General features: G+C 43.8%; 1 protein-coding gene across 1 annotated transcript; it reads right to left on the reverse strand.

The window, feature by feature from the left end:
- Positions 1–162: 162 nt before the first annotated feature.
- Positions 163–15,426, reverse strand: rbck1 (RanBP-type and C3HC4-type zinc finger containing 1). Its single transcript, XM_079509545.1, has 13 exons — positions 15,320–15,426; positions 14,975–15,014; positions 14,484–14,628; positions 11,169–11,265; positions 8,764–8,962; positions 6,773–6,915; positions 6,178–6,351; positions 5,364–5,524; positions 4,503–4,614; positions 3,918–4,097; positions 3,343–3,441; positions 1,530–1,673; positions 163–1,378 (listed from the first exon to the last, which is right to left on the reverse strand). Exons 2-13 carry the CDS (start codon positions 15,006–15,008, stop codon positions 1,298–1,300), a joined length of 1,569 nt encoding a protein of 522 aa, XP_079365671.1. The 5' UTR covers positions 15,009–15,014; positions 15,320–15,426; the 3' UTR covers positions 163–1,297.
- Between the last annotated feature and the right edge of the window lie 918 nt (positions 15,427–16,344).

Consider the following 16,344-nt stretch of genomic DNA (forward strand, 5'->3'; position numbering starts at 1 on the left):
GGGTTTGTTGTGGTGGTACAGTAAGTGTTAATGTTGAGACTCTGGACAGACCGGGGGGGGGGGGGGGGGGGGGGGGGGGGGTGGCGAGTCGAACACAATGAGTATCGATGGTTTAACTACCCACGACAAAACAGTCCTGAAATATAGCAGCGAGAGATCGGATGTAAGGCCAAGGCCAGACCACACCAATGCAAATAGTCGCAACTCCTGCAACAAAACAGTTTTAAGGCCAGTCCACACCAATGCAACTCCTTTGTGGACTGGCCTTTAAGGAAGCTCTTCTACAGATACTATATTATAAATAAAATACAACTTTCCGTGCAGACCTGCATTGTGGACCACGAGCAAAATGTGCTGCCGAGTGCCGACCTCCAGTGGTCCATGGACCACAGGTTGGGGACCCCTGCCCTAAAGCATACTACATGTTGTCTCAGTAACACTGCTTCCAGACAGTGGCATCTCTTCCGGGTTTTTAGACAGCGTCGGCAAAGAGTTTCCGGTTTTCTGGCCGACGCTGCAAGTTGCCGCATGGGTGGAGCTTCATTTCCATCCACCAGCTGTCTAAAAACCAAGGTTAATTAAATAAGGTTAGGAAGCGAAGACCGTACGGTGGACTCCATGTTGCTCCCTGGAAGGAAAGAAACATGCACAGTTGAGACCAAGGAAGCTGAACGCGGAAGTGTTGGCTGCATATAGCCCATTGCACATGTTTCTTTCCTTCCAGGGAGCAACATGGAGTCCAACGTACAGTCTTCGCTTCCTAACCTTATTTAATTAACCTTGCTAAAAACCAGGAAGAGACGCCTGCCGCTCACGGCTTTTGGCATCTTCGTGACTCCACTGTCCGGAAGCACCCTGAGACAGCCCTCCCCCTATCCACAAGGAGGAGCAGTGCATCAAAGCATTATGGGAATTGTAGTACAGGAAGGAAGTGAGCCCAGTGTCTGTGACATCATGGACACTGCTAAAACCTAAAATATCTAACCAAACTATTACACACAAAGACCCCAGGAAAGTGTTTTAAATCTTCTAAACGTATATACTTTTAAGTGTCCCTTTAATACACTTTCAGATTTCAGAAAGGAAGCTTCCCACCCGGTCTGCAGGACATGTTTATGTACTCATGCAACCAGCGAGAAACAGAGGATCAGGCTATAAAGCAAATTAATTTAAATCACAAGTAAAAAAAAAGAAAAGAAATGCGATATAATCAAGATGTAAGACAGCAGTTAGGTTGAGACCAGTGTTTCTGTGTGAGTGTGTGCATGTGAACAGTACAGTGCACGTGTCCTAGTCGTCAGTGGCAGTTTTTGCAGTTGGGGTGACAGAGTTGATTGTTGAGTCGACACTTACAGCCACCCGATGTGTCCCCAGCACCCTGAAAGCACGCACGCACACACACACCCCCACACACACGTACGTTACAATCATGTGTTACACTCTTGATAGAAAGCTAACATTCCTCAATTGTGTGTGTGTGTGTGTGTGTGTGTGTGTGTGTGTGTGTGTGTGTGTGTGTGTGTGTTTACATTTGGTCCCCAGCGAGCCTGTTTGGTAACCCAGCAGATCTCCGTTTGACACATGACACAGCGGATCCAATCACAGCCGTCCTTTTTCTGAACAATGACATCGCAGCGCGGACACATCATGGCCTCCCCGCTTTGCAGCAAACCCTACAGTCAAACAGAATTATCACTAACAAACTAGAGTGATACGTATCATTCTGAACAACAAACTACACTGATCAATGTCATTATGAAACACACACATCAAAGTCAAAGTCGTACGATTTGTCACACACGTTACCGCAGTGAAATTTGTTCTCTGCATTTCACCCATCTTTTGGATCGGTGAGCCACAGCCGTGCTGCGCTCGGGAATCATTTGATTAGTTTTAAATTTCAGCCCCCCCCCCCAGTCCAACCCATTGGTGCTGAGTGCCAAGCAGGGAGGCATTGGGTCCCATTTTTACAGTCTTTGGTATGACCCGGCCGGAATCGAGTTTGAGGAAATCAGTGTTGTTTTTGGCAGCAAATGTTTATTTTAGTTTTAGTCGTCGTCTCTTGAATAGTTTTCATTTAGTTTTAGTCACATTTTAGTCACCTGGAATGTTTTAGTGTTAGTCTAGTTTTAGCCAACTAAATGTCATAAGATTTTAGTCGACTAAATCTACAGTTGATTTGGTCTACTAAAATGTATTTTGGCGGGCCTTGATGGCGTCGTAATGGCTGATTTTACACTTGCTGAAAGTAGTCGATCTACAAGCTCAGCGTTGTGAGCTTGTAGATCGGCTACTTTCAGCATGCAACCAAGTGTAAAATGACATACTGAATCTCTTGTCCACTAGTCCCTTCCTGACATTTTAGCCTAGTCTTTATTTGTTGACGAAATTGTCAATACATTTAGTCTTAGTTTTAGTCATCATAGCTTAGTTTTCATTTCGTTTCCATTTAGTTTTCCTCAGTGGAAAAAGGTAGTCGAAGAACATTTTTCGTCTTAGTTTTAGTCGACGACTGGAGGAAATGGAAATGGAACTACGGTATGGCCTACCTCCAACATGTCCTTGGTCTGCTTGGCAGCCAGGTCATTCTCTGCCAGGATGCCAACCTACCTCCAACATGTCCTTGGTCTGCTTGGCAGCCAGGTCATTCTCTGCCAGGATGCCAACCTACCTCCAACATGTCCTTGGTCTGCTTGGCAGCCAGGTCATTCTCTGCCTCGATGCCAACCTACCTCCAACATGTCCTTGGTCAGCTTGGCAGCCAGGTCATTCTCTGCCTCGATGCCAACCTACCTCCAACATGTCCTTGGTCTGCTTGGCAGCCAGGTCATTCTCTGCCAGGATGCCAACCTACCTCCAACATGTCCTTGGTCTGCTTGGCAGCCAGGTCATTCTCTGCCAGGATGCCAACCTACCTCCAACATGTCCTTGGTCTGCTTGGCAGCCAGGTCATTCTCTGCCAGGATGCCAACCTACCTCCAACATGTCCTTGGTCTGCTTGGCAGCCAGGTCATTCTCTGCCAGGATGCCAACCTACCTCCAACATGTCCTTGGTCTGCTTGGCAGCCAGGTCATTCTCTGCCTCGATGCCAACCTACCTCCAACATGTCCTTGGTCTGCTTGGCAGCCAGGTCATTCTCTGCCAGGATGCCAACCTACCTCCAACATGTCCTTGGTCTGCTTGGCAGCCAGGTCATTCTCTGCCAGGATGCCAACCTACCTCCAACATGTCCTTGGTCTGCTTGGCAGCCAGGTCATTCTCTGCCAGGATGCCAACCTACCTCCAACATGTCCTTGGTCTGCTTGGCAGCCAGGTCATTATCTGCCAGGATGCCAACCTACCTCCAACATGTCCTTGGTCTGCTTGGCAGCCAGGTCATTCTCTGCTCGGATTCGCAGGTCATCCTGGTACTCCTTACAGTTCATGTCCTTATGAATGGCCTGCCGAAACACATACAGTATGTTGACTATCACCTCAATGTGTTGCTCATATCTTATTCTCTTTTTGTGCCTTTTTTTTTAGAGACCCCAGAGAGACCTCTCCAAATGTAGTTTTTATGCCACTTAATTCCACACATTTGTGTTTAACATTCAGTAGATTTTCTGTGGTCTGGGGATTTCTGGCTCAAACAAGTGCTCTGATTTTCATGTAAAAGCCAGCAAATCCGATATATGACAATGGGATTTGCCAGCAGATGTCACCGTTTTCGCGGTTTTTGCCTGTTTTCATTGCAGCTCAAAAGGCTTCACAGACACAGAGAAAATTCCAGACCACAGAATATCAACTGATTGTTCAAAGTTCAGGTTGTTTGGGTGTAATTGAGGTAATTTAACCTAAAAGAAAAACGAAAAATAAAAGCAAATTAAAGTTAATGTCATAAAACCTTTTAACGCCAAGGGGTGTCTGAGCGTGTTACCTTGCAGAGGATGCAGTTGGTTTGCTTGCAGAGCTCGCAGTAGAACTGGTTGACGTCGTCCTCGTAGATGCACCAGCCGTGGCAGTTGGGCGTCTGGCAGTGGAAGCTGTGGTCAGAGCGGCTCTCCGCGATGCTCAGCCGCAACTCCAGGAACCGCTGGTGCTCCTCTGCCGTCAGGAGCTGCACGCACACGCAGGCATACACACACACACACACACACACACACACACACACACACACACACACACACACACACACACACACACACACACGCGCACGCACACACACACACACAGCATCAACCCGTGGAGACACTGAGACCAGATGCTACAATCTTCTCAATCATGACAGTTTTCTGGAAAAAATACCTGTTTTTGTATCAGTGGTTCTCAAACTATTTCAACTATGTAAAGGACCCCAAAAAAATTGTTAGTTCCATTTCCTAAAACTATTCAAAAGATTATGACTAAAACTAAAATAAAATTTTGCTGCCAAAAACAACACTGTACAGTAGCCGTCAGTGCTTGGGGCCTCCATGAAAAAACTATAAAAAGGGCCCCACACTACAGTGTTAATTAAACTCACAGCCTTGATCTCTCGGTCCTGCAGCTTGCTGTCACAGCTGTAGTCGTTATCCATGAAGGGACAGGACACCTCAGCATCCTGGCTGTTCACTATGGTCCCCTTAAGACACTCCCTGTTGGGGAACACACACGCGCACACGCACACACACTTTAATTCTTTATTTGAATCCACAAATTACAATTATCTTGCGGGTCCCCTTAAGACACTCCCTGTTGGGGAACACACACGCGTGCGCACGCGCACGCGCACACGCACACGCACAGTCGCACACACACACACACACTTTAATTCTTTATTTGAATCCACAAATTACAATTATCTTGCGGGGAAAACCAATGGGCACCTAAGGATACACATGGCACCTTCTCCTCCACACAGACAAACTGCCTATAACAAGTTGTTTTGCGCTTTGTCACTCTTTATACGTAGCTGGCCACTCATGGTCAGTTCATGTGCATGGCCCAAATATCAGTATGCAAAATCTGCTTTGTTATGATTCTAAGTAATGGTTGGTACTTTATGTGCGCACGCACTATGAGCTTGTAGATCTGCTATTTTCCAATAGCAGTATAAAAAATCACACCCGTGTGAACTGAGTGGTGTAAGGTCTTATATAGACTGATCAGCTGTGGTCTGACGTAATGTCTGACGTAATGAAATCACACCCGGGTGAACTGGGTGACCGTAGCAACCATGCTCATTTGGTACAAACAGACAGACAGACAGACAGACACGTAAACTAACAAAGCCAGTCGTAGGAGTGGTTTACACCACTCAAAAAGTATAACATATTGCTTAAAACACCAAAAGGGGTTCCCGCCCGCCCAGTATGGGTTAAGTCTATAGTATATAGTGTGTGACCTGCAGAAGCTGTGCAGACAGTCTCTCAGCATAGCGCCCTCTCCTGGCTCCAGTCGACAGAAGCAGATGGGACAGTCTGTCTCCGTGGAGCTGGGGACGAGGCTGTGGCCGTCCGTCTCCAGCAGGGACATGAAGTTCCTCACTCGCTCTTCCTCAAGAGCCTTCGTTTCCCAGGGAGAGAGAGAGAGAGACAGAGAGAGAGAGACTTGTCAAAAAAAGGTAACGGCACCATCCTTCTCTTCTTCTTCCTCCTATCATGTTATCTGAAGGGCCAATTTATGCTTTGAGCGACAAGTGTCGAACGACTTGTCACACGACGACAGTGAAGTCAAAACGAAGAAATAAATAAACTCGAACTGAACTTGGGAAACAAGCCTTCAATCCCTGCAGCATCTTGCTGAGGTCTATTAACCCATTTAGACCCGAGGACGAATGCCTTCTAAATCCTGACAGTTTTCAGAAAAACCTCATGTTTCTGTCAGTCGTTCTCAAACATTTCCATGTCAAGGACCCCAGGATGTATCTGTAATTGGCCGTCAACCCCCATCTGAAGATTTGAGTTACAAATGTTGGCTCTGAATGAATATATATTCAAAGATTTGCACTACATTTGCACTACAAAATAGCAGACCTACAAGCTCGTAGCGCGGCACTTGGTGCCGCACTATGAGCTTGTAGATCTGCTAAGTAGAATAGAATGCTTAAAACACCAAAAGTGGTCCCCGCCCAAAATGGGTTAAACGAGATCTTGTATCTCAATGGGATTTTCACTTCTATATGAAAAAACAAAACGTATTAAAGAAAGCCATGTCACCTGTTGGTACTGCAGCATGGCCATCTCCTCCCTCTGCAGTCGCATGGTCTCGTCCTGGTCTGGCCGGTAGATGTCAGGCACCTGGTACGTCTCTGGTCGCTCCGCACCGCAGATCTCACAGCCAGGACGCGTTGGCTTGTTGAGGAAGGTACACTCCTTGCAGGACCAGGCCAGCTGCAGGCAGGCAGGCAGGCACGTGCACACACATTACAATATTACTTAATGACATAGTTCCATGTTGATAATAAGTGGAATTCCCCTCTAACGACTACCACAACCAAACCTCTGTAACCTCAGAATCTCTAACCTTATCCCCATGACTAACCCAAAACATGGAACTCGAGAAAGCCCTGATTAAAGAGAGGACATGTCTTACACATATTGTCTATTGTCTTTTTCATTCATTTCAAGATTTTTGGGCCCAGCACCATGTCTAAAAACTGTGGGGATGTGCATATCTTTCTCCTTTTTTGCATTTAACCCAAAACATAACCCCTAACCTAACTGTAATCCCAACAGGAATCTTTTCCTAATAGTAACACTAACTCTAAAGGTCTGCAAGCTTGTAGATCAGACAGCTCATAATCCGACCGACCTGAGGTTTGGGAAGCAAAGGAGGTGGAGCAGGCTTGGGAGGCTGAGGCAGGGGATTCTGTTGGGAACCAGGATGAGGAACTATCTTCTCAATCGCTCCTACTTCCACACCTCTCGGCACGAGGTGCATCGACTCCATGATGCCTATAAAGACAGACAGCAACTTGAGTCACCCAGATAAGTACCCAGGCAAAAACTACCCAATGGTTCAGTGAACTCCAAATCAAATGTCAGTGGTGCTCAACCCCCAGAATTATCTGTATTTGGCCGCCGACCCCCATCTGAAAATATGTTGTTCCATGGACCTCCCCAGAAGCAAAGTTTTGAGTTGAAAACATTCGCTCTGAAAGAATATACATTCAAAGATTTGCGCCACATTTTCACGATTTTTCAAAAATAGCAGACCTACAAGCTCATAGCGTGTTACTCAGTGCCGCGCTATGCGCTTGTAGATCTGCTATTTTTCCAATAGCTAAATTATAAAAGAATGCTTAAAACACCAAAAGGGGTTCCCGCCCAAAATGGGATAAGCTAAAGAAGTAACTTTAGAAGTAAATAAAATACCATAGAATTATTACATTTTGTCAAGCTACAGTAGGATTCTTCCTTTAAGTATCTCCTCTAAACCTCTTCAATGTCATCTGCTTGCAAACTGTGAAATAAACTGTGATAGAAGTATTCTGTGCATGCCGAAGGTTGAAACTCTACTGAATTTGTCAATACCTTCACCTATAAACTTAAACCAACCAAAATCTTTTTTCACAAGAAAGTTTAAAAGGGAAATTAAGATAAACCTCACTCCAAATATATATATCTCAGTCTTGTCTTCTGTGCATCTTTATCAAGGGTGGCGGTTTATAGGGGTGCAACGATATAGTAACTGCATCGAAAAATCGATTTTAATTTCATGAATCGAAGTATATCGAAATGAAAACAGCAACATTGATTATTAAAGATGTCCCGATCACGTTTTTTTGCTCCTGATCTGATTCCGATCATTAGATTTTGAGACATACCGATACCGAACTTTCCTGATCCTTTATATTTTTATATAACACTTATGCCATATCACAATAGCAAATATCCTAATGTATGTCACTCTAGTCTAGTCTGTTGTGTTGCCTTTCAATTATCGAAAGGCAAAATGTGACTATACTTTTATTAGAATGACTGTCATTGTGTTTTTTTTCTTTCTATGAATCTATGAATATTATCATTTGTTTGGTATTGTTGTCAACCTTTTGTTTTTCTGTCTAAAAGGTTTACAACCTACATGATTATTGAACCACAAATCAACAAAATGGAGCCAAAAGTTCAAAAGAAACAAAGTTGTAAATAAATAGTTGATTTGAGTTGGAAATCTTGAGTTGTCTCTAGTCCTTTGGAGTTGAACAGGACATGAACTTGACAGTTAATTAGAGTGAATACAGTTCTACAGCTTATAGGACTGAAGTCAAGTTAAAACTCTCATTCAGAGAGAGTACTACAGACACCTATGCCATCATGCATAGCGGGGGTTGCATTTCCTTTGTTTTCATCATAGCTAGGTGTCTTTCACGCCTCTAGTCTTTGTTTGATGATCTCTGACTGGGACCAGAAGGAAAACAACTAGCATAAACACAACAGTTTTTTTATTAATTTTTTTACAAAATCTCATTTCTTATACATCTTTCTTTGAGATTTACATTAGACAATAAAAAATCCTGTCTTTTCTCCCCGATTCCGATCTTTTGATCGGAGCCGATTTCCGATCACCCGATCCGATCGGGACAACCCTATTGATTATGTATCGTATCGTTTTGCAATGCAAATAAATCGGTATCGAATTGTTTTGCTATGCAAATAATTGATTTTTGTGCTTCAGAGTAAAAGCGGACATGTCTTTCCGGCACCCCAGAGCTTCGATTTTGAAGGCATCCCGGCATCGATTGTGTCAGTTAAAATGTATCGTTACACCCCTAGTGGCGGTATAAGTGTGTGCGTGATACTGACTCTCCAAGCACTGCTGCTCTGCGTCCAGGTGCTGCTGCTGCCGCGTGAGGTGAGCGGCCTGCGCCGACAGGATGAACAGGAAGGCCTGGTCTCCGTTCTGACGCACGCCGTGGCTGTACAGCGTGTCTCTGTCCCGCGCCAAGCGCTTCCCGATCACCCAGCGCTGCAGCGTCGGGTGGAACCCAAAGTCAGCGCTGATCTGTTGAACCATTTAGACCTGAGATCAGATTCTGCAAAATTCTGACAGTATTTTTTTGGAAATCCCTATGTTCCTATATCAGTGGTTCTATTTCTTTGTAATTGGCCGCTGACCCCCCATCTGAAAATATGTTATTCCAGGAACCCCTCAGAAGCAAAGATTTTGAGTTAAAACGTTCACTGTGAAAGAATATACAATACATTCAAAGATTTGCGCCACATTTTCAAGATTTTTCAAAAATAGCAGACCTACAAGCTCGTAGCGCGGCACTCTGTGCCGCGCTATGAGCTTGTAGATCTGCTATTTTTCAATAGCTAAAGCATAACATAGTGCTTAAAACACCAAAAAGGGTTCCCGCCCAAAATGGGTTAACATAGGGCAGTGGTTCTCAAACTTTTTCATGTCAAGGACCCCCAAATCGACACTTATCAGCCCGCGGACCCCCCATTTGAAAAGATATGCCAGTGAGTGACCCCCATAAGAGAGGATTTTTACGGCTATAGCAGTGATTCCGAAACATATTAATTTCATGGACCCCCAGTTTCACTCACACACATTAGGCTACGGACCCCGATTTAATGGCATTTCTATCTCTGTTACCCCAATTTATATTGTAAGACCACTGTTAATTTAACTGAGTGTACAAATGGAACCAAATGGGGTCCATTTGGTTCCATTTGTACCCTCTCAGAGTTAAATTAACATTGATTTTACAATATAAATTGGGGGTCACAGAGATAGAAATGCCAACAAATAGTGGACCGTAGCCTAATTCAGTTAAAACTGGGGGTCCTTGAAATTAAACGGTTTGGGAATCACTGCGAGAGCTGTACAAGTCTTCTCTTATGGGGGTCACTGGCATATATTTTCAAATGGGGGTCCGTGGGCTGATAAGTGTCGATTTGGGGGTCCTTGACATGAAAAAGTTTGGGAACCACTGTACTAAAGCAGCGGTTCCCAATTATTATAATTTTTTGCCCCGTGACCCAATAGAGACCGGGACAGAAACTATAGGGAAAATAGCAGATCTACAAGGAATTTCTTAGATTAGATTAGATTAGATTAGATGTCTTTATTATCCACAAGGGAAAATTGTTTTGCTCAGGTCAATGCATACATTCAGGACAATACATACAGGACAATACAATAAAACACCCAGCAAAGTACAGTACTAGTAACATTTTTAAAGCTATTTAAAAGAAAGCAAAGTCTCTCTCCACACCATGAAACACTCATAATGTGTGTGTGCGTGCGTGCGCGCACGCGTGCACGCATGTCCATTATCAGCGCTCAGTCCAGTTCATCTGCCTTTGTGTGTGTGTGTGTGCATGCGTGCGCCGGGGGCACTGGCAAGCAGGTCCAGTTGAGGTGAATCAGGTATTGGGGGTTTGTGTTTGTTAAGGAGCCTAATGGCAGAGGGGATGAAACTGGCACTGCCCTTTGCCTTCTTGAATCTTGATGCAGTGTATCTCCTACCCGAGGGCAGGACCTTGAAGCAGGTGCTGAGGTTGTGAGTTGGTTTAGATGTGTTTGTTTGTTTTAAAATGTATAAACTATTAAAACAACTAAGAAAATGGTTTCCGGCCCACTGCTTGGGAACCACTGTAGTAGAGCTACCTGTGATAATGATGTGATACATATTATATGATATGATATTATGTGTATTATACAGTATGCTAGAATATTCTTCTTATGGGGAAATTGTCACCTCACAGATGACAGATGTGACCTACTACATCAGGGGTTCTCAACGTTTTTGGCCGGGGACCCCCGGAAATGCTTTGGCAATGTCTCGGGACCCCCGCCCCGCCCCCTCCCGACCCCCAATATAAATTATATATAATATAAGTTACTGCTACAATAACCTTAAACCATTTTGGGCGGGAACCCCTTTTGGTGTTTTAAGCATTGTTATAATTTAGCTATTGAAAAATAGCAGATCTACAAGCTCATAGCGCGCCACCGAGTGGCGCGCTACGAGCTTGTAGGTCTGCTATTTTTGAAAAATCGTGAAAATATTTATTTCAGAAAACTAGAGGATTTAGAAGGATTTTTTAAAATTTTGAGGTCAGGCCTAAATGGGTCAAATGATAAGGGACAATATCGGTGGCACCCAACTGTACATGATTATATTACGCTATTGTATTATGTTCTTCTTAATGGGATATTGTCTTCTGTACATTTCTGTGTAATCTCTGAGCGCTACCTTGTCTTTGAGTTGTGCTATCATCAACCCTGGAGACACCATGAGGGTCACGGGGATGTAGGCCTCTGACTGAGCGTCCTCCACTCCCACCTTCAACCTGCAGGTGGCGCAGAATAGCACAGAGACACAACACACAGAGACTAGTACCTTACCCGTCCCAACACGACACAACACACACAGACTAGTACGTTACCCGTCCCAAATGGAATGTTGACACTTGCACCACATCAGTGTCGATTTTGTCGACTAAAACTAAGGCGAAAAATGTTCGTCGACTACCTTTTTTCAACTGACAAAAACTAAAAGGAAACTAAATTCAAACTAAGCTATGACTTTTTCTATGACTAAAACTAAGAATAAATATACTGTCAATTTTGTCAACAAATAAAAACTAGACTAAACTAGAAAAAGTGCCCTTCTGGGCACAGGTCTCCACCAGGGCAGGTCAGGTTGTGGCCTCCTGGTGGCGCTATAATAGGCCAATGGGAAAAGGGTGCCATTTCTTCATACGCCTTTGATGGCAATTGGATGATTTGAGGCATTTTGTTCCAAAAATGTGTTTTGCAAAAATTAAGCTGTTGGTGGCGCTATAACAGGCCAATGTGGAAAGGTTGGTATATATTCCTCAGCCTAGTAAGAAAATGTGTGAAAGATTTCACGTAAATTGCATGCTGCGCTCATGATTTGAGGCTTTTGTTCAAAACGGGGCAATCTTGCAAACTGTGAAAGCCAATTATAGCCAATTAGGATGGAATATGAAATATCGGACAGATCCGACTTGAGCACATGACCATAGAGATACTGTGTAACGATTTGTGAGATTTTTGGACAGAATCTGGAGGAGTAATATCAAAAAATGTGTTTTACAAAAGTCGGCCTCCTGGTGGCGCTATAAAAGGCAGATGCGGAAAGTGCAGGTCAAAGGTTTGTCCTTAGCCTCTAGGGAGTGTGCATGCAACGTTTCACGCAGATCGGTGCAGTTTTAGGTTAAAAATGTGAAAAGCTGCCTCATGGTGGCGCTATAACAGGCCGTTCTGGAAAATGTGGGGCAGAGGTTCATCGTTGGCATCCAGGGAGTGTATGTGCAAAGTTTGGCATCGACCGGGTTAACGGTGCCGGAGATTAGCTGGTAACAGACGGACGGAAGGAAGGAAGGACGGATGGACACACACACACACGGACGGAGTGCAAAACATACTCTCTCCCCATGCCTTCGGCCTGGTGGAGACAAATATTAGGAAGGGACTAGTGGATCCAGAATAAGTCATTTTACACTTGCATGCTGAAACTTGCATGCTGAAAATAGCAGATCTACAGTAGATCGGCTATTTTCAGCAAGTGTAAAAACAGTCATTATGACGGCATCAATTTTGTTGATTTAGTTGACTAATATCTTATGATATTTAGTCGGCTAAAACTAGAATAACACAAACTAAAATGTGACTGCAACATAATGATCTCATCTAAAAGACCATCCCGGGACTCATTACATTGAAAACCTATTTACATCACTGTAAGAGTGCAAGGTTAAGGGGTAAGGCACTGGTGAAAATAGGGCCCCATAGTATCCTTCAGTAATAGTTATTGTTGTGTTACTTATGCAACCAACATCAATACAGTATAGGTACTGTATTGTACTATATAGGATAGGACTAGACACAATGCTCAGAGGAATTATGTGAAGCACGATATTGAAGGAAATAGCAGACAGAGGGCCCTATTATGCATGTCTTAAGTACCAGGTCTTATTACTTAACTTAAGACCTGGAGGCGTGATCAATGCCATTTGGCTATTCTGAGTGGCCAAACAGCATTGACCACGCCTCCAGGTCTTAAGTTAAGTCATAAGACCTGGTACGCATAATAGGGCCCAGAGGGTGTCATTATTTTCTGTCAAGGTCACTCTGTGTGTCTGTCTTCTTCCCATAAAGAATGAACCTGTTCCTACAGCTCAGACTACAACTACTGCACACTTCCTCCTGATTGTGTCCTCTCTCTCCACGCACATAATAAAGCCATAATTACCACACGACCGTATTTGTATATGGGCCTTTCAACTACACAGACACAGCAACGTAGGATGTTGACAGGCCCCCATTGCACGTTTGTACACTTTTGTACACCTCAACTTAAATGTTGACAGGCCTCTGCCACCATGTGTCAATGTGTGAATGTTATGCACATTGTAATGTGCTTTGGATAATTGGATAATATATAAAAGCACCGCTTTTTTTTACATGACTTCTGCAGTGGGGTCTGGTGGGGAGGGGGGGTCCGCACATAATTCCGACGGAGCATTAGTCCGACATGCGGAACATGCGATGGTCCCGTGCTTGCGGTTATGGTTAGGTTTAGCCATGGTTCACATGACGCTCGTACTTCACAAGCGCCATGGCTTAACTTCCGCCTGTTTTACGCGATCGCTACATTTACATTGTAAACGTGTACATAAACATTCAGATTTCAAATATAAAGTACTCACCACATGTGCCACGGGTGTTAGAAATGTACTGGTACAGCGATTAGCATTGCTGCATCCCGCGTTGTTAAATAAAAGGCATTTTTATCCATGCTGTTTTTTTGCCATTGGCTTTCAACTACGCGCCCCTATCGGCCGGGAGGAGTGGGTGTGTTCGATATAGGCATGCTGACCGCACTGCCAATACAAAACTAATAGGCGAGTGCGCTCCCGGTGTGCAACTGTGAATTTCCCAAACGAACCCCGTTTGAGAAAAGTAGTCGGGGTGCTCGGATAAAAATGCTTTTTGAGTGGTGCAACCACTCCAAGGAACAGCTTTGTCCCTATGTCCCAACCTATGTGACTATGTGACTATGTCCGTTTAGAGTACCAATAGGGGGTGCTGTTGCACCACTCGCTTCAGACTGGTCTGATTTTTATTAAACGCGGGATGCAGCAATGCTAATCGCTGTACCAGCAAATTTCTAACACCCGTGGCACATGTGGCGAGGACTTTATATTTGGAATCTGAATGTTTATGCACACGTTTTTCGTGAAATGTAGCGATCGCGTACAACTGGCTTCAGTTGCGTCATGACATTGATAATCATGACAGTCATGTTTCAGGGCTTGAGGTTAGGGTTTGAGGACCAGCAAAAGACCAGTTTAACCACTTTAACCATATTATACATTGGCTATTTTAGGAATTCGGAATATTTCCGAAACATTTTTAACGACACAAATCTTGTATGGGGGGTCCCTCCTTCCCTCCCTCCCTGGCACAAGAATATGTTCAGGTGGGGCCAGTCCGCAAAAGCCCAAATACATGAATGAATGTTTGAGAAGCGCTGACTTACATTATGGAGTCTTGTGGATAGGCCTCTCTGTTGATGTTGACAGATACGGGAACACAGAGTTCAGAGAGCCTCTGGGAGAGCCTGACAGCCTCCTGTTTCTCCCCAGTACTGATGGCCTCGCTCAGGGAGACAGCCAGCTCCTCAGCTGCATTGGAACGGAGTGGACACACCAGGACAGCCAGGGTTATATTATTATATATCTGCTGTACCAGTATTTATTATGAGCTGGATGGATGGATGAACGGACGGACGGACAAACAGACAGACAGACAGACGCGCAAACACACGCGCACGCGCACACACTCACTCACTCTCACTGGGAACGCTTGTCCTCAAAAATGCCTTTATCGGGTGTGCGCACACACACACACACACACACACACACACGTTGCCCAACATATAAGTCGCACTTTGACCCTGCTGTCACTGTGGCTGTCAATACTCCATAGGACATGTTAATTAAAGTGTATTATCTATCTGTATATTCTCACCCTCTTTGAGACAGTCAGTGGAAGGAGATGTCATGATTGCCTACAAGGACAAACAAACAATCAATATCGAAAATGTTATTCACAGTTTGTAGAATGGTAGCCCTGGAACATGACTGTCATATAATACAAAAACTGCTACTGAGGATATAACCAGAAAAAGCACTGTTAAGACTGTATATACATCCACAGGGCTCCTCCATTTTCAATTGTTAGATCAATTCTTTTCGGAAAGCGACACTTATAAGTGGTGAGCTAAATGAGCTACTGTATTTATTTACTGTATTATTTCACACTGCAGCCTTTCAGTTTCAAATCGTACTTAGGCTATTCTAAAGTTATACTCACTTGAGCACCGCCACCGGGCTATAGGTTTGTCTGCAGTGGAATGTCCAGTTGAAAGATAATGTTCTTTATGGCATTATTGTATAGTTTCAGAGTCTTGTGTTTCTACACGCAGCACAACAGAACAGAAAGTGAAACTATAGCCTGGCACTTGCTTTCAGGAAGTGCTTTGCACGCCCCGCCCTGTCTTCGATGAGGCTACACGTGAAAATATATTATTGGGAAAAAAATTGCACGCACCAAACGTTGGATTATTGGGAATAGCTGTGAAACCTTTTTGATCATGTTTTTTTAAACATATATATATATAGGCATATATATATTTTTTTAGGCTAGACTCATTTTGACTACTTTAAGAAGAATAGAATAAAAATAGAACAGAATAATGAAGTCACAGACAGTTGTGTGTTTATATATCCATCCAGCAGAGGTCAGTGTCTATCAAGAGGCCAAATAAAAAAAAGTTACTGTCAATATTACAGACCTTTTAAAAAAGGTACCCTCATGTTTGTCTTTATTAAAAATACATTGAGGTGGATGATTTGTTTAAATAGAAACAATTACTTAAAGGAACAATATGTCAAATTACCACTCACATTAAAGGCTATATGGACAGGCTATCTGTTCCCTATGCATAAAGGAACAATAGTGCCTTACGTATTGCAATTGCAAATAAATACAAAATAAACGGGATACATTTTTAATGGCAGTGGCACTGGTATTTGAATGGCACTGTATACGGTATATTGTTCTCTCCGCTACCATGTCCATAAGAACCAATCACAGATGGAGAAGGAGGAGGAGGAGGAGATTATTCTAGGCACAGTATCTTCTGCGTGGCGCACAAAGTTACTGAGCATCTTCATCATTCCTTGTCTTGAATCCTCCACTGACTGACTCCACTGCATCATCATCTGATCCTCTTCTTACAACACCTGCTGGTTGTTTTTTGTCGTCTATAAGGTCAACACTGACAACACCAAGAGAAGACAAATCAGCAGCAGTTATTCTGGAAAAGGTGTTTTTTT

The sequence above is a fragment of the Electrona antarctica genome (assembly GCF_951216825.1).
Source record: "Electrona antarctica genome assembly, chromosome: 9".
NCBI lineage: Eukaryota > Metazoa > Chordata > Actinopteri > Myctophiformes > Myctophidae > Electrona > Electrona antarctica.